At 40.3% G+C, this 27,097-nt stretch overlaps 2 protein-coding genes across 7 annotated transcripts in view; one reads left to right on the top strand and one right to left on the bottom strand.

The window, feature by feature from the left end:
- Window positions 1–10,789, top strand: part of UBQLN1 (ubiquilin 1) — a 29,397-nt gene extending 18,608 nt beyond the window's left edge. The window contains exons 4-11 of one of the 4 annotated variants that reach the window (XM_069000985.1): window positions 1,136–1,398; window positions 2,199–2,357; window positions 2,951–3,194; window positions 3,677–3,819; window positions 4,716–4,799; window positions 7,249–7,364; window positions 7,681–7,849; window positions 9,512–10,789. In XM_069000985.1, the coding sequence (XP_068857086.1) occupies window positions 1,136–1,398; window positions 2,199–2,357; window positions 2,951–3,194; window positions 3,677–3,819; window positions 4,716–4,799; window positions 7,249–7,364; window positions 7,681–7,849; window positions 9,512–9,664 (1,331 nt within the window). In that variant the 3' untranslated portion in view covers window positions 9,665–10,789. Of the gene's footprint in view, window positions 1–1,135; window positions 1,399–2,198; window positions 2,358–2,950; window positions 3,195–3,676; window positions 3,820–4,715; window positions 4,800–7,248; window positions 7,365–7,680; window positions 7,850–9,508 lie in introns of all 4 variants that reach the window. The other 3 variants (XM_069000984.1, XM_069000987.1, XM_069000986.1) reach the window with 3 other exon arrangements.
- Window positions 10,790–19,465: 8,676 nt separating this feature from the next.
- Window positions 19,466–26,892, bottom strand: IDNK (IDNK gluconokinase). 3 transcript variants are annotated; one of them, XM_069000990.1, is made up of 5 exons: window positions 26,766–26,892; window positions 26,577–26,610; window positions 26,147–26,233; window positions 22,421–22,464; window positions 19,466–20,476 (listed from the first exon to the last, which is right to left on the bottom strand). In XM_069000990.1, exons 3-5 carry the CDS (start codon window positions 26,174–26,176, stop codon window positions 20,116–20,118), a joined length of 435 nt encoding a protein of 144 aa, XP_068857091.1. In that variant the 5' UTR covers window positions 26,177–26,233; window positions 26,577–26,610; window positions 26,766–26,892; the 3' UTR covers window positions 19,466–20,115. The 3 variants fall into 3 exon arrangements, with proteins under 3 accessions (XP_068857091.1, XP_068857089.1, XP_068857090.1); XM_069000988.1 differs by having other exon boundaries at window positions 26,577–26,607; window positions 26,759–26,880; XM_069000989.1 differs by lacking the exon at window positions 26,577–26,610 and having other exon boundaries at window positions 26,759–26,837.
- Between the last annotated feature and the right edge of the window lie 205 nt (window positions 26,893–27,097).

Below are 27,097 nucleotides of genomic sequence, written 5' to 3'. Positions count from 1 at the left end.
ATCAAAAAACAGTTTGGGTTAGAAGGGATACCTTTAAAGGTGATCTAGTCCAACCTCTCTGCAATTGGCTGGGACATCTTTAACTAGATTAGGCTGCTCAGAGCCCCATCCAACCTGACCTTGAATGTTTCCAGAGGTGGGGCCTCCATCGCCTCCCTGGATAAACTGTGCCAGTGTTTCACCACCCACTTCAGGTTTGTACTGTTTCACCTTCAGTGGTAAGGTGCTACTGATGTTGTATTTTGGCACAAATAATGAAATTCCTTCCAGTGTCCTTGTGCTTCTTAAAAGTGTATCTGAGTTCCTGTAATTGAATATAGATGAATCACAGAAGTTGGACCTGTAACATGAAGCCAAGATCTGCAGTAAAAGCAACAAAGTTGCTGCTAATCTTACAATTAAGAATTTCTCAGGTTTCAAGTCTGATAGTATTATGAGTCTTCGCTTTCATGAATGAAGAGACTGCAGTCTATTGACTTAAAAATTATAACCTATTTTCATAGTTGTGGTGGGGTTTTGTTTCATTCTTTTTAGTCCTTTTTTTTTGCATTTGGGAGTGGGGAAGAGATAGAATTGGAAAAGCCGGTTATAGTAAGTAGATGATTTCTTAGGTTTAAGTGGTTCTTTGGTCTGTCTAATACCTTCTGAAATTTTTTATTTGGATTTGGCAAAGCACAAGAATTCAAAACATAATTAGCTCTTGGTGCACTACTACCAAGAGAAACTCTGCTTTTAATTAGAATGGGGAATATAACTCATAACTCTTGATTATAGTCTAACCAAGAGGAGAGAGATAAATGATTATTACAAATGCAAGTGTTAAGTGTTGCTGGAGTGGGTAGGACATGGACCTAAAGCCTCCAAACTCAAACATCTCTTGTATCTTGGCTTTGGAAAACAAGAAGAAAAATTGTTAGAATTATAACAAATTTTATTTAAGAATAAAGTTTGTTGGATTTTTAGTTATGTATCTTGTTATTTAAGGAAGCAAGCTGTTAACAGCCTTGCAAAGATGGGACTTTCCATTCCTTTTTGTTATTTTGAAGTATGAGATATGCTCAAGTATTTTGTATTTAGAAAGAATCTGGATGTGACTGGAAGTAAAACCAGTCATATTTTTTTCATTCTCTTAAAGGTGGCCTTGGAGGTTTGGCAGGCCTGAGTAGCCTGGGCTTAAATACTTCAAACTTCTCAGAGCTGCAAAGTCAGATGCAACGGCAACTTATGTCCAACCCGGAAATGATGGTTCAGATAATGGAAAATCCATTTGTTCAGAGCATGCTTTCAAATCCTGACCTGATGAGGCAGTTAATTATGGCTAACCCTCAAATGCAGCAACTGATACAGAGAAATCCAGAAATCAGTCACATGCTGAATAATCCAGATATAATGAGACAGGTATGTAGAAAGATCTACTAGTTCATGACTTGTGATTCTTCTGTTACAATAAACAACAGAGCAGGAATTGGACATGCTTAGTGGAGCGTGTAAACATTCTTGAAGTATTTAGTCTTATTCATAATCCATAAAATGTTGCCATAGACAGACAGGGTGTACATTTCTAGTTGTTAATGTCCAAAATAGACTGATAATTCAGAAAATCTGCAGAGTGGTTTTGAAAGTCATTGAATACTGTGTAGTCATGTCTTCTGAGACTAGAATTGGATGTGCCTATCTGCCCTTGAAACCTGTTGTCTAGCCAGCAATTCTACCATAAGTGGTAATTCTCCAAGATACTACATATTTTCATTGTGTCTCACCGTGGGTACTTCTAAAAGTTTTTAAAATTAAAAGATATATAAGATACACTGTGTGGCAAAATGTATTAAAACCCAAAGAGATTAATAGGTGCTTTTGAAATTGTATGTATTTATTTTAAATTTCATGCTATGGTGTGCTGGCTATAGTAATGTTAGAAATGGTAAGAGTATGTTGTGTGGAAAAGATGAAGAAAGAAAAGAATAGCTTGTTCAGAGGTTTTTGTCTATTTAGCCAGTCTTCCTGACCCAATCAGTTGTGGTAGAATGCTGGCTAAATACCAAATTGTGTTGACTCATGCTAAGCTGACAGGTTGATTCAGCTTTAATCATAATTTTTAACTGGGTTAGACAGGGATGACTGAGATACTGCCAAATGCTGACGTTTTCACTTTAGAATGGATTTCTTATTAATACAGATTAAACGTTCCACTTCTCTAGACACTAGAACTTGCTAGAAACCCTGCAATGATGCAGGAAATGATGCGAAACCAGGACCGAGCCTTGAGCAACCTTGAAAGTATACCAGGGGGATACAATGCCTTGCGGCGTATGTACACAGACATTCAGGAGCCAATATTGAATGCAGCACAGGAGCAGGTGAGAAAAGATTACAAATGGCATGGAAAGTAAATACTTACTTTTTAAAATAAAATAATTTAAATAATTTAAATTTCCAGATGTTTACTTGACAAAACACTTCTTGAAACTTGAAGTTGCTATGCAACCTTTTACTCTTGAGAGGAAAGAGCTTTAAAAATCCTATGTTATTCTGAGCCTGAAGAAATATAGCTATCACTTTGTGTGATGAGAAGCTATTTTAAAGTTAATACATTTGTTTATTACTTAATTTTTAATTCCTTTAGTTCATTGCCCTAAGATTTGGACCTCCAGTAAAATCCTTTTAAGTGTGTGTTTAGTAACTTTTAACTGAAGGTAAGAAGAATAGAAGACTTTAGAGTCAGAATTACTGTGATCAAAATACAATGTAGTAGCAACTCTACTTTCAAAAAGAAACGTGATTTAATTTTTTGTGGGGGTCCTAGTATCTCTCAGTGTTGGTGTCTTTTTGCAACATTTGTATTTAATTACTGTAGAATGCTGAGTATAACTTAATTAAGAGCCATAAACCTTTATTGGCATGTATCATTTAGAAATTTGTAGATGATATGTGTTTCCTCTCCTTTCTCTAGTTTGGAGGTAACCCATTTGCTTCTTTAGTAAGCAATGCATCAGCAGGAGGGGACAATCAGCCGTCTCGTACAGAAAATAGAGATCCTTTGCCAAATCCATGGGCTCCTCAGTCCAGCTCACAGACTTCCACAACAAATACCGGCACTAGTGGCGAGAGCAGTAGCAGCAGTAATGCTGAAAATAGCACTTCTGGCACTACGGGACAGAGCTCAACTGGACCAAATTTGGGACCTGGACTTGGAGGTACATTTGTTACTGCAACTGTATATATTTGCACATACTTGGAACCTTGCTGAAAGGATTCTTTCATTAGGAAGAGAGTTTTTGATTCAGTTTTTATTGCTGTTTACTTTTGTAGAATGTTTTACTATTATCGAAGTCCTCTGTAGTAAAAAAAAATATGAAAAATAATTGGAGTGATAATAATACTTGTATACTGCCTTAAAGTAACAAAGGTAATGAATCTGTAGATGAACTGTAGTATTTTTTCTGTTCTAAGGCAAATGGGAAAACAGCTAATAATGTGGGTACTTGGATGGGAGTACGTGTTGGATACAATGTCTGTCTTAACTTACAGGGTAAATGTGTCAGCAGAACCACATTGAGGTATATTTCAGTGTCTTAAACTCATGAAAACCAAGTGGCTATATTCTGGGTTTAGATAATCTACTTTCTCTGATGGTAGTCAGGATATTTACTAAAGTGCCCTTTAACTTTTCTTTAAGCTGGTATGTTCAACACACCAGGAATGCAGAGCTTATTACAGCAGATAACAGAAAACCCACAACTTATGCAGAATATGTTGTCTGCACCCTACATGAGAAGCATGATGCAGTCATTAAGCCAGAATCCTGATCTTGCAGTACAGGTAAATTGCATTTGGTATAGTAATATATTGTGTGTATTAAAGTAAAAAAAGAGAAAACCCAAAAGCTCAACAATTGCCTGTGGCGAATGGGCCAGTTTTTAATGTTAATTCCTAACTCACTGAAATTATTACCTGCTTACATTTAACAATTTGTTGTTGTGAGTTTCTTAAATTTGTAGTTGGATATCATGCCTGACATGCTTCTAAAATAACTTGTGGGGTTGTGTATCTTTTGTACAGCCCTAAACTTGTGATCCAGCATAAGAAACAGTTAGACAAAAACAAATGCTTTGATTATAAATTAAGGTAGAGCTAACAGTAAATAAATACCCCCACTAGTCTGGGAGAAATGAAGGGAGGAGACCTGGTGCTGTATCTAGAATGACTCTGGTTTTAACTTCTTGTTTGTAACCTGTGCTCACTGTAGAAATGGAGATGCTGTTTTATGAATGGTGTTGTAGAAGTGCTTTCAAATTTTATTTAAAGCGGTAATAATGAAAGTCAAATTTTGAACTGAGATTGAAAAAATACTATCTTTTCTGTGTTAAATACTCACTTGGAAATCCTTGACTTCGGGTGATATTTACAGCAAAGCTGTTACTTAGATTTGTAGTGGAGGCTGAACAGAAAAGGACTTTCTTGTAATACTTGGCAAGACTATCTCATTTGTATCTGGAAATTCATTCATTTACAAGATAAAAAACCCCAACCAAGCAAAAGCAAAACAAACTGAAAAAAAAGAAAAACACCCCCAGAAAGTTTTGGCCGAAGGAGTAGATGATTATTATTCTGTGAGGTAATTTTCATAGACTATTGCTGTATTATCAGTAGTTGTTTTAAAACCTCCAGTAGTTTTTACTGCTTGATCTTTGAAGTTAAATATTTTTGTCCTATAGATGATGTTGAATAATCCTTTATTTGTTGGAAATCCTCAACTTCAGGAACAAATGAGACAACAACTTCCAACTTTCCTTCAGCAAGTAAGATGAGATACTAGCTCTTAATAAAGGTCTTCAAGTCAATGAGTAATGTTTTTAGTAAACTGGTGCCTGTCTTTGATTTGGCTAATAGCTATATTATGTAATATATTCTCATTAGCTTTAGGTACTAAGTTAGATTGTCCCTTGATAATATTCTTGCTGAATGTCTCCATCTCTTTCAAAAGTTAAGCCTGACTGTTGTCTATGAATAGCACAACTGCTAAGATTTGTTATTGCTTCTTTGCTTAGAGTAAATGCTCTTACTGCGCACCGGCCGGAAAACGCCTGTTTGTGACAAGATTTGTTTCACAAATTAAAAAGAATAGTACTTTTCACAATACTAGTTAATGTTTCGCTATGCTTTTCTTATGCCTCTTCAAACCTGCCTTAAATATTTGGAAAAAAGGTCCTACAGCATGCCTTGAAAGACCCAAGTCATTAGCTAATTTAAAAGAAGTGGGTTCTGAAGTCTTTCCTGTAACGACTGCTCTACCATTGTCTTCCGCTCATACCAACTTTGTGTTTGCAGCCCAGGTATCTGCTTGGTATTAGCTGCCACAGTGTGTAGTAGTACTATGTTCCCTAAATAGTAGCAAGCAAGATTTTTTTAGGAATTGAAAGCCTAATCCTCTGCATGAGTTCTGTCATTAGGCAGTCCTTGCAAATCAGTGTAAATATGCATTGCCAAGATCTGACTGCATACAGGAGTTTTTATGAGTAAAATAATGAGCACATACATGAATTATAGTAGCAAGTTCAGTGTTCAAAAGATACTATTTATATTGTTGGAACCACATGAATAGCTGTGGTGTTTTGTATTGCCCCTGCTTTATAATGACTCTGTAGTATCTGAGGACCTAGTACCACATTAATTACTCCCAGATTTCAAAACATAAATGGGCACAGTAGGAATCATTTCTGTTTCCTTTGGGTATCTCATGTTACTATCACTTTGGAGTTTATCTGTACAAATAGTTCTTTGTTGTATTCACTGTCTAAAGTTAGATGATTAACAGCATTAGCAGTTGAGGTGTGAAGTGGAGAAATATCTGGGTATTCTCAGTATTGGTAATATTTCAGCTTGTGTTTTCTTGCTTATCTACTGGTGTTTATATTATGGGATTGGGAAATAGAAACCATGGAATCTGCATAATGGAAGGCATCTTTTGCAATTAAGGGCAATTGCCTGCCCAGCAGAACTAGGGAAGAATGGCTGCTACTGGAATTAATAAAGTAAACAAAGATGAGATCCAGGTCACCTAAGGGCTCTAAGAATTGTTGGGCCACAATTTATGTAAGACAGCTTCAAATATCAGACAGTAAGTCATGATTTAAATATTTTCATAAAGTGGTTGCAGCAGCTTTCTTTGAAGACCTCAAAATGTTTACCTCTTAAAAATTGGAGTAATCTTTTCCATCTACTATACGTGTAGTTATTCTTTGACTTCTAGCTGTCATGAAGATAAAAGTCCAAGAGATGAATGGAGAATATTAACTTGCTCTTCTGAAGTCTTTTTAGGCGCCCATACTCCAGATCAGAGTTGTTCTCCTATTCTGCAGTTCTGCTCTGCACCAGAGGAGATTTCACCTTAATCTGTGATTTCTACATGAATCAAATGTGGTCTTTCAGCAAAAGTAATCCAGTATAGTTGCCAGGGGAAAGCTGCTAAGATTAGTAAGCCTATCTGCTATTTGAAGTAGGTCTGATTACTAAAACTGTGCTATTTGTAACTGAAACATTACTTTTCACTTACCTGTTGCCATCTCTATGCAAAGGTGAGCATAAGCCGCTAGTTTTGAGTTTGTGTCTAAAATAAGGAGGTTTTCGGATGTTTCATTTCAGAAGTGAAAAACACTTGTCATCTAAATTATTTGTGGATGTGAAAACCAGTTTGTAATTGAAGTCACAGTAGACTGAGAACCCTTGAATATTATACATTTGTTTGCTGGTATATTTTGCAGTGTGTTCTTTTACATTTCAGGCTGTAAGGGCACTACAGATGAGAAGATACGTACGAATAGTCAGAATCAAATTGCTGTGATCTGAAATTACCTAGGAAAAAGGAACTTACTACTTTTTCTTAGGCATTTATTGGTCAAATTTCCTCATGTTCAATGTTGTTGCTTACCAGCAGTATGATATAGGAGACTAATTTTAGAAGTATGTACTAATATAGTCTTGTGGCCTTGGAAAATTGAGATCTGTAATGAAAAATACTTCTTGTATAATTCTCATTTGGAAGGCTTTTTCTACATCTAGAGAGTTCATTGATCATCTTCTATGGAAGTTTTCTCACAGAAGAAAAAATAACTGAAGGATTTCCTGTAATTTTCAACTACAGAATCGAAAGCCAAGTTCTGAAATTATGTCAGATTCTGTAAGACATCTAGCAATGAAAATTACCTTGGAACATCTACATATAATGAAGAGTTTCTTTCCTTTTCTTAGATGCAGAATCCTGACACGTTATCAGCTATGTCAAACCCCAGAGCGATGCAGGCTCTGCTACAGATTCAGCAGGGCTTGCAGACATTAGCAACAGAAGCACCAGGGCTTATACCAGGGTAAGAATTTATCTTACAAATTTAGACAGGAAGTCTTTCCTTGTGTTATTCATTCTTTTTAGATTTGGAAATTTATACAGTCTTTATTAAAGATTTGTCCTCTTGCCTTTTTTTGTTTAATTAAACTTGGTTTAGAATCTGTCACATTTTTGTCTGCTGTGCAATCCTAACCAGTGATAACTCTGGCCTTTGTCTTAGTACTTTACTCAAATTGTTATTCTCTCTTTGACAGAATTTGTACGTACTAATTAATGAGAAGAGACAAACTGGTATTTATTATTCAAGTGGTGTATTTCTTTTCCTGTAATTTATACAGATTTAATCCTGGTTTGGGTGGAGTGGGAAGCAGCGGAGCTCCTACAGCATCCACTGTACCTAGTTCTGTTTCCACTGAAAATACAAGTCCAGCTTCAGGAACTGCTGAACCTGGTCATCAGCAGTTTGTCCACCAGATGTTGCAGGCACTTGCTGGTGCAAATACTCAGGTAAAGTACATAATTATATTCTAGTTGTTTTTACTTTTTACTTTATTTTTAATTGTAAAGCACTGGAAAGAGGCAGATAGTTGAGAGGAGAGCCCACTGGATGCTTCCGGTCAAAGGTGAGTAGAGGAGGCTTAAAAGTGCTATTGCAGGTGTGCAAGTACATGCTGAAAAAACATCCAGTTTGAGTAAAAGTGTCCTCTGAATAGTTGATTTTTATATACTCATCTTCATCCCATTGAGTTCTGAAATGCTGGTAAAGATAGAGGCAGTCTGAGATGATAAGATTGACTGACAACTGTAGTGTGGGTTCAGGCAAGAGTAAAGCTTAAGCATATTGAACGCTGTTACCTCTGTGCTCTTTGCCTCTATTGATGACTGTTACTCTTTAGCAATAAATAAGCCTCTGTCCCCTTCTTCAGAGTAGCCACACTGCCTATTTGGAGCCAGAATTTTTTGTATGGCTTCCCTAACATCCTGCAGGTCCAGACTGCAGTGCGTTTTGTTACCATAGTGGGATTAAGGGTTTCCAGAGAGCTCCAGTAGCAACTTTGCCGGTAATCATAGAGTGGTGAGCAAGACTGGCTTTAAAGGAGCCATGCTGTTAGCTTTCTGGAGTGCTCTGTGAAACCTTCACACATGGTGCATACCCAGTGTAATGTCAGACTGCTCATGGAAAGGGCAGTCCTGCTTTTTCCTCCTCTCTTACCATGGGCTGAGTTAGTTCTGCTTTGCTGCTGTGACAGGCTTTTTTCTCTTGTTATATAATAATGAGAAAGCAGTGGTGGATGTTACTGTAGCAAACCAGATTCTTATGTATTTTCACTGAGGCTTCCAAATCTTACCCTTCTGAGTCAACATTCTGTTTTGTTTCATTGGTATGGAACCATATACAAATTTTAAATCTGGGTGGTAATTTTCTTGATGTATGAAACTGCTGAATTAAAACAAAAGGAAAATTAGCAGTAGTGGCACAAGTTTTGTGTACTAATCTAAACTGAGTCATTGATTTTAAGATGTTACTTTGCAGAATATAATTTTCCCGTAATAGTTCTGATTCAAAACATGCCTCTGAAGGTCATACCATTGAGACAATGCAGAACTTTGCCATGAGTTTGTGTAAACAGAATCTTGCTATAAAGCACAGCTAACAGTTTGCCTTAGACTCAAGCTTTCTAACAATTAGGATTTTGGTAATTTCAGTCAACAAATACTTGGGAATGTTACAAAAGATGTGATCTTTATGTCGAGGGAAAATAAAGCCTGTGATGTTCAATATTGTTGACAACAACATAATCTTTGCTGTTCCACATTGCTTGGTTGAACTGTTTTGTTTTAAAAAAAACACCTATATGCATATCTCTGAGAAACTGTTCATGGGACATACATGTACCCAATTTAATTTGAATCCTCCTCTATTGAACAATCAGTTTTTCCTGGAGTTCAGGAGTGTTATATCAGTGTAGATAATTTGACGGTGCTGACTTGTTAAAAAAAATTCTTCAGTTGTTAATTGAATTTGTCTGAATATCTTTTTTGGAATTTGAACAAGATGTAGTCAAAAATTGGAAAAAACAGAGTGATGTGAAACCCACCTATGTTTAAATCCTGTATTTTGCTAAGTATGTATTATGCTTTTATAGCTTGAAATTTTGTTCTTAGCAGTTACAAAACCCAGAAGTTCGATTTCAGCAGCAACTGGAACAGCTGAGCGCAATGGGCTTTCTGAACCGTGAAGCAAATTTACAAGCACTAATAGCAACAGGAGGAGACATCAATGCAGCTATTGAAAGGCTGCTTGGCTCTCAGCCTTCATAGCAGTGTTTCTTTTAACTTGAAAAAATGTAATTTATTTTTGATAACAGCTCTTAAATCTTTCAAATTGCTTTATTTCATTCTGACTCTTGGGATTGTCTTGTTATGACTAAAACCAGTCTGATGCATTTGAAGGAGGAGTGCAGTAGTTTTCCTCAGACAGTGGGAATCAATGCATTTTCACTCTGAGTGCATCAGTTCTTTTGTTCTGCATTATTTGTGATTTTTTGGAAACAATATCAGCTTTCACAGTTGATTGAACAAGTTTTGTCTGACCTACAAATGGCCAATTTATTTACTACTTATATAGTATCCTTCAGTAGTAATTTATGTAGATTACAAAATAAAAAGGAAACAAATTAATTGAAGCTGTGGGTATCAATACTGCTTATGGTGATTTTGGCATGTTTTTTTTTTTCTTGACTAGCAAAATGCTGGAAGACTTATACCACTTGAGTAATCTACCATATTTTGCTTTAATTTGTATACCATATATACAACAGAGACAGCTCATTTCTAGAGATTTACACATTACAATAGAGTGAAATTGTAAGTAATGAAAAAACAAACAAAAAAACCCAAAAAAAACAACCAAAAAAAACCCCCACAAAAAAAAACCCAAAAAAAGCCCCCACAAAACCCAAAAAAACCCAAAAACAAAACAAAAAAAACCACAAAAAATAGGAAAAAAAAGTCATAGGACTTGGACTTGGTGTAGAATCTTCCAGGATCTTTGGTAACTATCTGAGAAAAAATGCTTAAGCAACTTCAGTTAAAATATACTAGAATTATTGTTCTGGTTGTCTCTTTACATTTAACTGTACAGAAACTTGCATTATAACATTATCTCAATATTCACAGATTAACTGTAAATTACTTTTGTCATTGTGCAAATTAAAGAGCCATGGCCTTGTGCTCTGGAATTGCTTCTATGGCTATTTGGCTTGTTCCACTGAGATTTTAACATGTATTCTGATTTGTAATTGGAGAAATTACTTTCATTCATGGTCATGTGATACTCTAATTACGTTTAACCACCAAGTAAAAAAATACTGTATAGCTTTTGAGTTTCCATTGGTAGTTACTTCTCTTGTGCACAGTTAATAAATGAATTAAAAAAATCTTTAAGCATCTTGTTTCGGTGTGTTTGCAGTTGATCATTACCTAAAAATCAAGATTATTGCTCATCTTGAGAACATTTGAGTGAGCTCAAGCTCTGGGAATATTTACCAGCACTGCGCTAAAATTAGTAAACAACTGCAGAGCAAGGTGGAGGGAGGAGAGAAGAGATGGATGATGTTGAAGACTTCTAGCTTAGATGAAGTGGGGATAGCAGAACAAAAGATGAAATGAATCTGCTTTTTATTGCTCTTCTGTGTCAGTTTTGGTGCACCTTCACACATTCCTTAGATATTCTCAAACCTAATCTTCTCCTGCAGATGGCAGTTCTTCATTTTCCCAATCCCTGCTCTCAGCTTCTGTGACTTGGGCAGTGTGGCTGAGCACTTGCTGGTGAAGACTGAGGCAAAAAAAGTCATGGAGTACCTCAGCGTAACCAGGTCTTCCATAGCCCTCCTGAAAAGAGCCACGTTTTCCCTAGTCTTTTACTGCTAATGTACCTAAAGAATATTTTTGTTACTCTTGATGTTCTTGGCCAGATGTACTTCTGTCAGTGCTTTAGCTTTCCTCGCCATCTTCCTGCTTTCACCTTCTGCAACTTGGGCAGTGTGGCTGGAGCACTTGCCAGTGAAGGGAACAGCCTGAGCATCAGTCAGTGGGTGCTGAGCCACTGGGCACTGTGCATCATTTGTTTCTCTTTGGTTTTACTCCTCTCTCTCTCCCTCATTATACTAATAATAACAACAACAATTCCATTTCCCTGGCTGTTTGGACAATTTCTCTGTGTTTCTCCCAGACTACCTTTCCCTGTTCCTGTGCTCTGTAAGCTACCTGTTTGTGTTTTAAATTTGTCCGGGGGCTCCTTGTTCATCCATACAGGCCTCTGACATTCTTTTCTAATTTTCTCTTTGTTGGGATGCATTATTCTTGAGCCTTGAGGAAACAATCCTTGAATATCATCTAGTCCTCTACACTCAGGGCTCTGTCCTGTGGTATTCTACCAAGGGGCTCTCTAAGAGGCCAGCTTCAGCTCTTCTGAAGTCCTTGTTTCTCATTCTCCTCGTTGCCCCAAGGATTTCAATCTCTACTGTTTCATGGTCACTGCAGCCCAGCCTGCCCTTGGGCTCCACATTCCCCACCAGCTCCTCGTTGCTGAGAACAAGGTCCAGCCTAGCACCTCTCCTCTTGGCTCCTTTATCAGTTGGAGAGGGAAATTGTCATCAATGAACCTCCTGGAATACATGTGCTCTGCTGTCCGTCCCTCCAGCAGGCTGTCACAACCTGGAAGTGGGTGTTATGGTTCTTGTAAATTCTTGTCTGTCTCAACAAAGTCCACCTGTCAGGGAGCTCTTACTGATTTATACAGTAGCCTTAACTCCAGCAGTTAGCCCACTATTTAGCTGTAAAAACGTTGGCTAACAAGCTCTCAAACTTCTACAACAAACTTTTAAACTAGCTCCCAAATCTCACAATAAACTTCAGGTATTGAGTTAAGTGGTTGAATATGATTGCTGGGATAAAACAGGAGAGAATAGATGGAAAAGAGAGAAAGAGAAAGAAAAAGGTCAGTCATTAGATCCTGTGTTGGTCCTACTGCTGTGGATGGTCTGGATCTGGGGTCGACAGAGGGAGAGAGCACACTGGGGACCCACTTCCTTTTATAATTTACCTGGTATATGCTTCTCATGTAAAATAGATTTTTGGGTGCCATTCATGCTGTATTGTTCACATGTGCACAGTCAGTCTTTAGAGCCCTCCAGGAAATGAGTCAGAGGGAGTTAGGGGACTGTGGTGTCCTGGAGCCCCTTTCAGTGAGCTGTCTGGGACTTGACTGTTCTCTTGATGCAGGTGCACTAAGCGTAAGTCTCAAGGCAGACAGAATTGCAGGCTTAACGACTGAAAAGGAAGTTGGCTCAGAACAACACTGACTGCCCCACCTCTGCAGGACCTTCTCAATCCAATCAAAACTTTCCTGTTGCAACAGAATGTTGGAGGCAAAACATACTTAAGGTGCTTATGCCAGGTTCTCCACATGGCTGTCGCAATGGTTAGAATCCCCCATGAGGACCAGGGCTTGTGAATGTGAGGCTTTTCCTCTCTGTGGAGGGTTTCATTGGCTTGGTCTTCCTGTTCAGGTGGCCTGTAGCAGGCCTCCACTATAAAGTTACTTTGGCTTGCCATCCCTTTAATCCTCACCCATAAGCTCTAAGTTAGGTCCTTGTCCATTCCAGGTGGAGTTCCATGCACTCCAAATGACAGTGACACTGACAGAGAGGTTGACACCTCTTCCTCATGCCCCATGCCTGTGCTTCCTGAAGAGACTGTATCCTTCCATTCCAACAGTCCAGTCACAGGAGTTGCCACCATGATGCCAGTAAGATCATAGACCTGCAGGCAAGCATATGTCTCTACATTATTCCCGGTGCTGGATGTGTTAGCATAGAGGCATTTAAGTTGGGCTCCCAGTGAAAATTACTTTCTCTCTGGAGTGGCTGGAATCCCTTTGTGCTGGCCTCCAGGTGTTCTCCTGCTGACCTGCAATCCCTCTCCAGACTCTGGGTGTCTCTTGCTGGCTCTGGCACCTAACTGATAAAAATAGGATGGCAAGTCATCCCATGCCTTATCACTATTAAATAGCATGATACCTCCCTCCTCCCAATCATGTCTTATTTAAAGCTGTATCAATGATTCCTGCTAACCCTTGACCGAAGACCCTCTTCTCCTTTTGAGAGAGGTGATACTTCCAATCCCATCTGATACCAGCAAGCATAGTGCTATCTTAGCCATCCCATTGTCAAACAACCCAAAAATTTGGCAGTGACATGAGCCTCAGAGCCACATGTTAATAGACTGGATCCATCTGTTTCTTTCAGTCACTACCTGCACATGGATGTGTGCCGGTAGTGCACACATCATGTGCCTTGATTCCCTCACCAGTTGTCCCAAGGCCTTGAAGTCTCTTGATGGCTGTTGCACTGGCTACATGTTGTGACTTCATCACCAGTCTCATGGAGGATCAGCAGTGGGTAGTAGTCTGAGCACTGTACCAGGCTAGGAAATTTCCTGGTCGTGTCCTTAACCCTGACCCTAGGGCGCAGCAGACTTCCTTGAGGGGAGTATCCTTCCAGCATATTGGATCTTCCATTCCCCTGAGAAGGGAACCATCTACCACTACAACCATTATTTTCTTATTCATGGGACCGATCTTGTTATGAGCTGTAGGCCTTCCTGGGCTTGATAACACCTCCGGTGGACAGGAACCTTCATCCTCATCAACTGTTGCATGACTTCCTTATCCGTAACTGTTGTACAGAGAGGCACCTAAAGGGAGGGTGAGATGGGCAAGGAGGCGTCTTGCCTGTTGTCCCAAGCAAGGACTTGTCTCTGTTCATTGTTTCCTTCTGACCTTTAGCCTGGCAGAGGGAAGTTAAAGGACCCTCTGATAAGAAAGGCTGGAGAGCAAGTAGTTTCTGTAGAATAATTTCTACTTTTTTACAGTTATTTTCACAGTGACTGTTAGGATCCCTAAAGACACTAATTCGACTTAAGTGTGCCTTTCTGGGACCTTGAGTTAAAAAAAGTTAAGATTCCCTCATCATTCAGTAGGCAGATCTTTTTCAGAATACAGTCCACGACATCCAAAAAGTCTACTGTCAGATGGAAGGGCAAGGGTGATGTGGGAAAGAGAACAGTTCTTACCAAGACACTAAATCAGTGAATCTAACTAGCACAAGTACTTTCTCAAGACAACATTTAGCTCACCTTTTGTAAGCATTTCAGTTGCATGTTACAAACTAAGAGACACTACATTTGAAGTAAAATTTCATTGCAATTCAGGAAGAGATGAAGTTTGACTTGAATTCTACACTGAGCCTTTAGCTAAGGTTACTTCTTGAAGTAGAATCAGTATTTATCAGTAACTATTGTCAACTAAAGTAACTTCCTCATAAATAGTGGTAAAAACACTGAGCTGTTTTTTAATAGAAGTTTTAGTTTTGTTGAAAAACACAGCAAGGACAACAAGATTTATAGATAGGATAGACTTTTTATTTCATCTGTGATGATGAAAGAAAACCCACATTTACTGATTTAAGAACATGTTACAATGTTTCTGTTTGTGCACCTCTCCCCACTTCCCCTCCTTGCCCCTTTATCCATCTCTCTTTAAAATTCTTTCTTCAGAGTTATCATCTACCTCTTCTTTCAGAAGGAATCTTAACTATAGGAGAATGGTTCGCAAAGGATGTCTGGACTTCAGGCGGCTCTCTTGAAAGCTGTTTATTGCATAGGCAAAGTTACAGCATTTCAGGGAGTGCGTATCCAGAGCCAGCCCTACAGCTGCCAGCTCCAGCTGTAGGCATACCTGAAGCCACTTTCTGTTCAAGTTACAAAGCATTTTATACTTTTCTTTGCAGAGTATCTTAACACATAATAACCAATAAGCACCATACACCATACCTTTACATTTTCCTATAGCCTATCATAGCTACTACTATTACCATATTATAGTCATTATTATCCAATCACAAGAGTAAGTAAGTTACAATTTAAGCTTACAGTGGAAAATTCTCAGATCTTTCTTCTTCTTGCTACATCGACATTTCTTGTTTGCCTGCAATAGCTCTTTTTTGTAAAAGCATGTTTTCTATTTACTTGTGCTCTTCTTGAGACTTATTTACTTGGTGAAAAACATGTCTTTGTTTGTAGTCACATACCTTTGTCCTAATCATAAAAATCTCCTTCCAACTCATCTCCAGCCTTTGCCTTCTCATTTATTCAGTGGTCAGTGTTTCAGCAAAACATCTTTTACTCTATATCAAAACTTGCTTTCATTTCTATCTCATCCTCTGTTTCTACATTCAGAGATCTTTCTGCCAAGCTTACATATCTGTGAAACTTTCTTACCAAACTTTCATCCTCTCCAACATTAACATTAACTCTGATCACTTTGATAACTTGTATTTGAAATCTGCAGCTTGCATTTTGGACCAGAAGGGCATGTGTACCTGAAAGGTCAGCTCTTCATTTTCCTGCTTTCTTCTTTTCCTCCACTGTGGACGAAGTGACCTGACAGGATTGTCTGCAAAACTGCCTTGCCTGATCATCAGATGACTGCTAGAAAAAATAACTGATGCCAAAACCAAAAAATCTAAAAGTTATGGTAATGTGAACTGACAGATATAACTTAAGACTTAAAATGTGTGCATTCACTATTGGGAATATGACTGCAAGATGACTAGTTTTGTAAAGGATGAGGTCTGCCTAATTCTCTTCTTGGTTCAGTGACTGCATGTACTGGGCTGACCCTGGCTGGATGCCAGGCATCCACCAAAGCCAATGTATCCGTCCTTTCTGCAGCTGGACAGGGGAGACAAAATATAAAAAATGGTCCATGGGTTGAGATAAGGACTTGGAGAGATCACTCATCAAGTACTGTCATGGGCATAACAGGCTGGAATTAGAGATATTAGTTGAATTTATTAGTGACAAAATCAGAGAATGATATTGAGAAGTAAAAACAGACCTTAAAAACACCTTCCCCCCACTCCTCCCGCATTCCCAGTTCTACCTCCTACCCGCATCAGTGCAGGGAGACACCGAATGGGGTTATGGTCAGTTCATCACAAGTTTCTGCTGCTGCTCAGGGAGAGGAGTCATTCCCCTGCTCCAGTGTGGGGTCCCTCCCACGGGAGATAGTTCTCCATGAACTTCTCCAACATGAGTCCATCTCATGGGCAACAGTTCTCCACAAACTGCTGCAATGTGGGTCATTGTTCATGGGGTGCAGTCCTCCAAGGACAGGCTGCTCCAGTGTGGGTCCCCTACAGGGTCCTACAGGAAACCTGCTCCAACATGGACTCCTCTTTGCACAGGTGTGCACATCCCTGCCAGGACCTGCTCCAGCACAGGTTTCCCACGGGGTCACAGCCTCCTCTCAGGCAAGCACCTGCTCCAGTTTGGGTCTCTTCCATGTGCTGTAGGTGGATCTCTGCATCCCCATGGACCTGCTTGGGCTGCAGGGGCACAGCTGCCTCACCATGGGCTGCACCACGGGCGGCAGGGGAATCTTGGCTCCGGTGCATGAAGCACCAGCTCCCTCTCCTTCTCCACTGACCTTGATGCCTACAGAGTTGTTCCTCTCACATGTTCTTACCCCTCTCTTCTCTGGCCGCATTACATCTGCGCAATCACTTTTTTTTCCCCTCTTCATAAATCTGTTATCACAGGAGCGTTACCACCATTTGATTGGCCCAGTGTTTCCCAGCAGCACATCCATCTTGGAGCCAGCTGAGATTGGTTCTACAGGGTGTGGAGGAAGCTTCCAGCAGCTTCTTACAGAAGCCACCCCTGTAGCCCCCACCCCCACTACCACAACCTGGTCACACAAAGCAAATATACTGCATAATAAAATAAATATTATTAATAAAAAAAAATAACCATCTCAATTTGTATTTGAGGTGGCAGGCAGCTAGTCTGTTCCTTTGCCTGTACAGATAACTTGTGCAGTTTGGAATAGATAGCATTTCATTTTTCCTCATTTTAGCATTGAAAAATGCTTATGCTGTAGTAGGTACAGTATTTACACAGCATGTTACTAACTGTGCTTAGCACAAATTCTTGAGGATGTACAGTGCACGTACCTTGCATAGATAATTTGTCCTTAGAGACAGAGAAAGCAATTTCTAACTCCAGGTGTTTCCCCCTCAGTTTTTGCTGCATTTGCTAAATATATTTCAAAATACACACAGAGCACTTACATCCAGATAACTTGTGCTAAATATTAATAGCCTGCCCAACTAACCTGAATATGACATCCCTAGAATAGCAGTGTTAGTTTTAAAACAACAACAACAAAACCAAAGAACAAACCCTCTCAACAAAAAACCCAAATGAAACCAAAATGAAGTAAATGAAATGTTGTAGGATTGTGTTTGGGCAGGGATTGTTCTGCTACCTTTTTCTTGCACTGCACACATGCACAGCCTGATTAAAATCTGACAGTAGTTTTATGTGGTTAGTATTTGGATAATTTACATATTAATCTATTAATTTGTCATGCATGGGATATAAGAGAACAGAAGTAATGCTCTGTCTTTTGGAATAGCAGGTAACAGACAACTGATTAAGTTGACAACAACCTTCTTTGCAGTATCTTTAAGTAAAAGCAAAATGCAAATATATTAAAAGGGTAAGGGAAGGAAATACTCCCAACAGAGAAGCAAAGAGTGAGAAATACCCTGCCCTAATTTGAAGAAGCATGAACTGCCTGTATGAACATGCTACTTTGTTTAGAAGCCTTCCAAAACCCAAGCTGCTTACATAAAATTTTCTAAAAGAGAATGTTTTTAAACTGTTGAGTACAATTTTCTGTTGGTGAAGCCACTTTGTGAGCATCCTATAAATGCTGACAATTAGATCTGAAAATCAGTCTCGCCTTCTCAGAACTCACACTTTAAAATGTCCCTTTTAAAACAAAAAAATATTTAAAGGTCTGATCCTGTGTGTGACAGGATGCAGCTGCTGTAGAGTGTCTTGGTCTGACTTTATTGTGTGTGAAAGAAGTGAGCATAAATCTGTATTTAATGATGGGTACATTAGTCAGCTGTTTGTAAAATGGTGTATTGGAAAAGATGAAGACCTCATTAACAGCAGAGGTGCCACAATAGGGTGCTGTCTCTGTGATTTTCATAGCTACTAAATTTGTACAGGTCTGACAAGTCACTTGGTCTGAAGGGGTCTCTGAAATTTGGGGGTGTTAAGAAGCAGACAGACATCCCTGTCTCTTGCACTTAACTTTGCCTCTGTGTCCTAAACTTGCACCCTGGCTCTTGGAACAAACAGGCTCTGAGGTGAGAGCACCCTGTATTGTACAGCAGCAGACTAAAACTAGTAACTGCCTGGCATTCTCCCTTCACATCACAAATAAACAGGAAAAGACCACTTTTGGGTAGGTTAATGCCTAAAATCTCCACTCTGTATGTAAAAATTGCTGCTTTCAGTAAGCTAATGCCGATTTATTGCACTAATTTAAGCACAGTAGTTTGTCTAGTAAACCATAAAGCCCTTACTATTTTCATACATAGTGAGAACCATGACTAATGTTTTTCAACTTCTTACCTGGGTAAAAATTACCTTAAAGATGCTTTCAAACATGAGGTGTTCTTTTACAGGAGTTCATCCATCATCCCAGGAATAGAAAAAAAATTGCATAACACACTAAAAATAATCCATGTGGGACAGCACATGGAGGTGTCTCCATTCAGACAAGACTCAAATCTTTCTTACAGAAACTATTTGAAGTTTTCATACCACTAAGCTGAAAAGCCATGTCTTGTATAACATGACATGAAGTACTTTTTGAAAAACACCTTGGCAGTAAAAAAGGACTTTATCCTCAAATTCTGTGGGCTGGATGACTGATTGGATATTTGGAATTTTCTTCTCGACTTCATCAAAAAAGATGAGAAAAATATGTATTAGGAATAGTTTGAGCAAAAGCTTTAAAGCAGTTGTATAGACATGCACTGAGGTGCCCACCAGCAATGGGAAGCAAAGGAGAATATCCAACTGCAAACGAGTAAGCCTTCAAAAAGAAGGAAATGTCTATCAACCTTGCATTCAGTACCTTAAATCACTGGTTGACTCTCACTTGAACACAATCTGTACGCTTATGAAAACTCTAAGTTCAGAGCCAGAATGATGCTTTATTTCTAAAACTTTCCATTCAATCAAGTTTTGTATATTGCATCACCACCACTACCTTTTTTTTCACACATTTTTCAGCTTGGTGGTCAATGCATACAGTAAGAGTTCAGAAAAGTTCTCATGAAGTCATCAGTGCTCTGATGAGGTCAACAAGGACACAAACACAGAACTTGACGACAATCCGGCAGTGAGATGGGGTAGTGTCAGGTATGGAACTTCATCATGTATATTTCTGCCTCTTCTAGAAAAATGATGATGTTTTTAACAAAGCTGTAAATTATTTAACCTTGTAATAGCGGACGTGCCCATCTCAGTGTTGGACAGGGTAGATATTAAAATTAAGAAAATTAATTATTCAGTGCGACCCTTGGCAGGATTTTCAAAAGCAGGCTCTTACTAAAATGAGAATTTTAACTTCATACAGTGAAGGGTTTAAAAAGTTAACAGTTTTTGCAAATTACATCTTATATGTCTTTTACAGAGCCATGTTAAAAAAAACAAGAGTAGTAAACCAGCTCTTAAAAATAAGTTGGTTTGATTTAATAATCAATTAATCAATTTAATAATTAAAATCCAATGTCATAGCCTTGATATCCTTCAGGGAATTTCTATATGTGTCATTCAGAAAATCACTCCAGCAAAGCCTCACCCTGAAGAATAGCACTCTCAATCTCTAGCACTATTTCAGGGAGAGATTTTTCTAGACTGACAGTAATGAAGTTTTCTGGTGCACTAGGTGGCTCCAGAGTATCAAACTGAGACTTGAGAAGTTCAGGTGGCATAAAATGACCTCTCCGCTTCTCCAGGCGGCCAGCAATGATGTCCTTAGGTCCATCCAAATGAACAAAGAGGATCTTCAGTGCTGGGTTTTCTCCTGGTTGCTGTGGCTGGTTGCTTTCAGTTGCAGATGCTCCACTAATTAACACATGCCTGTACATCTTCTTCAGTGCAGAACAGGCCAGAATTGCATCTTGTCTAGATGCATCTTCTCTATGAGAAAGAAAAAAAAAAACAAAAGTCTTTACATATTGATATGTGGTATAATAAAAATGGCTTGTTACTTCTGCTGAACAAGGTAGACAAGCCCTAGCTCCTCAAGAACGACAGCCATGGGAGTAGTGGCATTTTGACAGTGGTATTTGAGTAATTTTGACAGGAGTTTGAAACCAAATTTCTAATCCAGGTAAAGATATGATTTGAAAGTGAGGTCAGGCTAGCTAACCTGCTGGTAAAATCTCAGTCTTAGGGACCTTGTGTACTAGCCACCATTCTTTCCTAAATTAAATTCAATTCTAGCACAAGGAAGTGTCAAGATAATTTCCTTAATTGCTGAGAACAGGAACTAAATATCCATAGAAACACCTATCCATTATCTATAAAATTACTATACTATTCTCTCTAAAGGTAAGTGGCTGATAAACAGTACAGACCACTGTTCTTAAATACTCCATATTTTCAATACCAGTTGTCACTGTCTCAGATTAAACTGTAATATTTTGTTTCCTGCAACTCATTGGCAGCACTGCATATATGCTTACTTCAGATTAAACAAGAGATTGCAGGTCAGTGAATGCTTTACACATGTATTTTCTGCTCACAAGCTTTCTTAAAATAAAGCATTTAACTTTGGGCGTGCTTGTTCCACCAAAAAGCAGATCCAGAATTAGTTGTCTCCATGAAGAGTGAGTAAAATTCCTGCCTAAGAAAATATATTCTGTAATAAAATTAAAATCAGGTATAAACCTATCTAAAAATCATACTATGGTCATCAGACTTTGGTTCAAAAGGAAGTAAGAACTTTTAATACCTATCATTACCACCTAGGTAGGTCAGTGACAGCCTCAGCTACTAATAAGTACTGATAATTAAACATTGGCATTAGGCTCTTTTAAAGTATAGTTTTATAAAGTTTCCAGAGCTGGGCAGTGGCATTGAGCTATCACATAACATAAAGCAATGGATCCAGCAGATACCCCAGTCAAATTTCTCAATGAATTAACCTGTGCTCCAATGAGGTTTGCTCACCTAATGTGCACAAGCAAGTGTAAAGCCTGGCTGAACAGTCCCTTCCTTCCCAACCTTTTTCCTCATTTGGAACATGCTCCAGTCCCTTCATCATCGTTGTATGCTCTCTAGTATGTCCATGCCTCTCATAATGAGGAGCCCAGAACTGACACAGCACCTGAGGTGTGGCTCACCAGTGCAAAAGGAGAGGGGAAGGATCACCTCCTTTGACCTGCTGGTAATACTTGGTCTAATATAGCCCAGGATTTTGCTGGCCTGCCTTGCCAGAAGAGCACATTGCTGGCATATGTCCAGCTTGGGTTGTCCACCACAGCTCCCTCAGGCCCTTTGCTGCTGCTTTCTAGCTGAGTGCCCCTCAGTGTCCATACTAGTGCTTGGGGTTGTTCCTTCCCAGGGGCAGGATTTTGCACTTTCTAAAAGGTTCCTACCAATCTGCTTCTACAGCCTTTCAAGGTTCCTCTCCATCAGTTACTCCTCCCATTTTGGTGTCATCTGCAAATTAGCAGAGTACACTCAAGCAAACTCAAACTGTGTCAAACAAACTTGGCACTGTATCTTATTCAAAATAACAGTATTTTATCCTACTGTTATTATTGGTGTATTTTGTGGTGACGTTCTTTGTAAGTAGCTAATGTCAGGTTTATTAATAAACTGGATCCTTGAAATTATTTTTACACAGATAGTAGAAAAACAACCATCATTGCAACAAATTCCAACTTTATTTCTCAGGGATTAGCTCACCATCAGTAATTATTATGACAGTTTAGATTAGTAAAATAGAATGACTTTGCTACCTGCAGTATTTCTTTTCACTACCACATACATTTCTACTTCGCAATGCAACAGGGAAAAATACTTTTGGTACTTCTGTCTTCAGATAAAAATTTTTTAAACTCCATATTCTCTTACCTCCTTAGTATGTCATGCAATGCACAAAGCCAAGGAATCCTGTCCTAGAAATAAAATAAGTTAGTTAAAAATTCTTTAGAAATTAATTTGAAACTACTGCTTCTAGCATCTCAGATATTTAACTAGAGGTAAAAATTAGCATTACACTGTACAGCAAGTTCAGTTTTGAATCTCTTTCTTACTCTATAGATTTGCAACCACTGCCTGAAGGCTACTAAGAAGTGCTAGTCATATTATGAATAAGATGCTTTTAGTGGAATAGTACTTTTTATATTACACGTACCTACAAGTATATGAAGGAAGTAATATGTATGCAGATGTAGCATGCACCTTGTAAACCTCTGAAGCACAGTTAGCTTATCTCGCTTCTATTACACTATTCAAATGTACAGCTTGAGTTACTAATTCTTTTCCCTTATATAGTGTCATACACACCCCTCCATCCCTATTTTGGATCCAAGTTGAAGGTTTCAGGAACAGACAGATCTAAATTAGTTATCTGCAGTAATTATGTCAGTAGCAATCACAAATAAATGTAACCATAGCCACAATTTCTCAAAACTTTTGCCCATTACTTAGGCAAGCACAATGTGAGTGATTGATCAGATGCTTATTTAATCTGAAATATTAAGCTGCTGCAAACTTTTGTCATGCCTAATGAGCACTAAACAACTGCATCCATTTAATCTTTCAGTGCTGTTACTGCTAGGTGAGCACAACAAATTATAACATGGACAAATAAATGCAACAATTTCTTGTTACTGTCCTTACAGAATATATTACCCTTGACATTCAAGAAGGCCCTCACAATTTTGCACGTCTCATTTTTCAGAAGAGACGCTTCCCTCTTGCTGAGTACCATGCACCAGTGATTTAGTCATTCAAGTGTACAATGGTGCTACAGACAACATACAGGCTTCCAACCACTAGTGAAAGATACAAATTTTTAACCAGAATCTAGAGTATTTTTTTCAATCTAAACTAGCTAAGGACTTGTCCCAAAATATTTGAAGGACTAAAAAGAAAAAGTGGAAGCCTTGCAAAAAAAAAAAAAAAAAAAAAAAAGAAAAAAAAGTAGGAGCTTTGCAAAATTTTTCTATTACAGCTAAATCCTTAAAGTCTAAAAGATCCCGTTACTGCCTCTTGCCCTGTTTCTAAGCTTGGTATGTTTTTAGATTGATTTCATGTGTTCACCAGCATTGTTTAGTTTATATTCTTCATTTAAAAGTCTTTATCTACATTTGTAAGTGTATATTTCTCTAGAAGCAGTAGACATGAACTTTTTAAATTCTTCCTGGTTCTGTACAGGAAAAGTGGCTTTAACTGTAAACCCACTGTCCTAATTGATGGCAAATGGAAAAATCCTTTTTTTCAAGCTGTACCATTAAGCTTCAAGCTTAAGTACTTCAAGCATTGCCAGTCCATGGGATTGTCCTGCTCTGCTCTGCACTGGGGCGGCCTCACCTCGAGTGCCATATGCAGTTTTGGGCACCGCAGTATAAGAATATAAATATATTGGAGAGCATCCAAAGGAGGCCAATGAGGATGCTGAGGGACCTTGAGGGGAAGGCCTATGAGGAGTGGCTGAGGTCACTTGATCTGTTCAGCCTGAAGGAGACTGAGGACAGACCTCATTGCAGTTACAACTTCCTCATAAGGGAAGGAGGAAGAGCAGACATTGATCTCTTCTCTGTGGTGACCAGTGACAGAACCCAAGGGAAAGGCCTGAAGTTGTGTCAGGGGAGGTTTAGGTTGGGTATTAGAAAAAGGTTCTTCACCCAGAGGGTGGTGGGGCACTGGAACAGGCTCCCCAGCAAAGTGGTCACAGCACCAGCCTGACAAAGTTCCAAAGTTGTTTGGGCAGCACTCTCAGGCACATGCTGCAATTCAGAATCATAGAATCACTGGGCTTGGAAAAGACCTTCAAGGTCATCAAGTTCAACTTTTGACTGAATACCACCATGATAATTAAACCATAGCATTAAGTGTCTACTTGTTTTTTTTTTTAATACTTCTAGAGATGGTGACTCCACCACCTTTCTGAGCAGCCAGTTCCAATGCTTAGCCACTCTTTCAGTGATGAAACTTTTCCTAACATTCAACTTGAACCTACTCTGGCACAACCTGAGACCATTTTCCCTTGTCCTATTCCTTGTTACCTGGGAGAAGAGGCTGACTCCCATCTCAGCACAACCTCCTTTCTGGTAATTATAGAGACTGATAAGGTCTCCCCTGTGCCTCCTTTTCTCCAGGGTAAAAACACCCCCAACTTCCTCAGCCACTCCTCACAGACTTGTGTTCCAGACTCTTCAACAGCCTTGTTGCCCCTCTCTGGACATGCTCCAGCACCTCAATGTCCCTCCTGAATTAAGGGGCCCAGCACTGAGCCCAGCATTCGAGGTGCAGCCTCACCAGTGCTGACTACAGAGGGACAATCACTGTCCTGGTCCTGCTGGCCACACTACTGCTGATACAGGCCAGGATGCCATTGGCTTTCTTGGCCATCTGAGCTTGTGCTGTTTCATGTTCAGCTGCTGCCAACCAGCACTCCCATGCCCTTTTCTGATGGGCAGCTTTCAGCCTTTCTGCCTCAAGCCTGTAGTCCTGCCTGGGGCTGTTGTGACCCAAGGACAGGATCTGGCACTCCACCTTGTCGAAATTTATGTGATTGGCCTCAGTCCATTGATCCAGCCTGTCCAGGTCCCTCTGCAGAGCCATCCCACCCTACAGCATATCAACACTTCCATCCAAATTGGTGTCCCCTACAGACTTACTGAAAGCAGTCAATCCCCTCCATATCATCAATAAAGATGTTAACCAGGATTGGCTGTGACGCCGATCCCTGGGGAATATACCAGTGACCAAAAATCAACTGTAGCTCCATTCACCAACATCCTCTGGGCCTGACCATCCACCCAGCGAACAGTGCACTCATCCTAGACATGGGAAGCCAGTTTCTCAAGGAGGATGCTTTGGGAAATGGCATCAAAGGCTTTACTAAAGTCCAGGAAGACGACATCCACGGCCTTTTTCCCTCATCCATTGGGTAGTTCACCTGAATGTAGAAGGAGGTCAGATTGTGCAAGCAGGACCTGCCTTTCCCAAACCCCTGCTGGTTGGGCCTGATGCCCTGGTTGTCCTGCATATGCCATGTGATGGTACTCAATCTGGTCCATAACCTTCCCTGACACTGAAGCCAGATTTACAGGCCTGCAGCTCCCTGGATCCTCTTTCCAAACCCTTCCTGTAGACGGGCATCACACTGGCCAACCTCCAGTCATCTGGGATGTCCCAAGTTAACCAGGAGTGGTGATAAATGATGAAAAGTGATTTGAGAGAAGGGTAACAATTTTTTTGAGTTTTCTTGTGCAGGGCCATGTGATGGATTCTGTGGTTCTTGTGGGTCCTTTCCAACTCAGGATATTCTAAAATTCTATGATTCTAATCCAAAACTGCAACTCTGTGTGTGGAGTGTAGAGGGGGAGATTTCTCACAAATCCTGAAATCACAGCATACCCCTTGTGAACTGCCAAGCATCCAATAAACTACTTTTATACACAGAATCCTTTTTGACACAAGAAGCCTCCCTCACCTTGCCAAATGCAGACCTATGTTTACAGTCAAACTAGTCTATGCAGTAAACCACAATCTACTTTAACAAGAGCTGCATGAAGTTACAGAGATAAATGTGTGGACAACAGTTCTTTCAGGGCTTATTCAAGGTACCTCATCAGTGAGTGGTATCCCTTCTGCCATTTTCTTTCTATTCTCTAGAGGATGATAATCATCTGCATCGTAGAATTTCCATCCCAACTAAGAAAAAAAAAAATTAATTATGGATCGTTCAGCTAGATCAGGTGACGTAACAATGATTTCAGAATTTACAAAGGCGACACCCAAGAAATTACAGGCTTCTTGCACCACAGTATGAATCACCGTTTATGCCATGACGATTAGCAAAACAGTACTAAGGCAGCTTGATAACAACAACAGCTGTTGCATCACGGCACTGAGCCGAAGTCGGTGCAGGCGACACTGGGCCAGGCAAACCCGGCTCGGGAGACCAGCAGCCCGCTCGAAGGCCGTCGGCCCGGCGCAAGGAGGTGCCTGCCCGCCCCGGCACGCCTCCGAGGCGGCGGCCCCCACACGCTCCTACCTTAGCTGCCAGCCGCGACCCGACCGTGGTCCTGCGGGGAAGCACAAAGGGCCGGTTACGCACCCGCACCCCACCGCATCCCCACCCGCACCGCACCCGCACCGCCGGGCTCCGGCACCGCCGAGCCCCCGGCGGGCACCGCCGCAGCGCCGCCGCTGCTCCGCCCCCCGCCCGCTACCTACTTCCCTGAGCCGCTGACGCCCATCACCACCAGCAGCACCATGGCGGCCCGGCGCGCTCTGCCGCTGCCCCTTTGCCCCTCTGCCCTCCTGCGCCGCCGCCCCGGCCCGCCCTCGGCCCCGGCCGCGGGAGGCGGGCGCGAGCCCGCTCCGGGCGCGGGGCGGCCCCGGCGCCGCCGTGCGGGAAGCGGCCAAAGCGCCTCCTCCTGCCCCGACGCTGCCGCCCCGCGCGGGTGCCCGGGGCCGTCATCCGCTCCCCGTCTATGGGAACCTGGGACACCCGTGTCCTATCTCCCGCTCCTTTTCCCCGCAGTCGGTCCTTGTGCTGAAGTTACCTGATCT

The sequence above is a fragment of the Aphelocoma coerulescens genome (genome assembly GCF_041296385.1).
Source record: "Aphelocoma coerulescens isolate FSJ_1873_10779 chromosome Z unlocalized genomic scaffold, UR_Acoe_1.0 ChrZ, whole genome shotgun sequence".
Lineage (NCBI taxonomy): Eukaryota > Metazoa > Chordata > Aves > Passeriformes > Corvidae > Aphelocoma > Aphelocoma coerulescens.
Note: the sequence above shows the minus strand (reverse complement) of the source record. Positions and strands in the feature narration are given on the sequence as shown.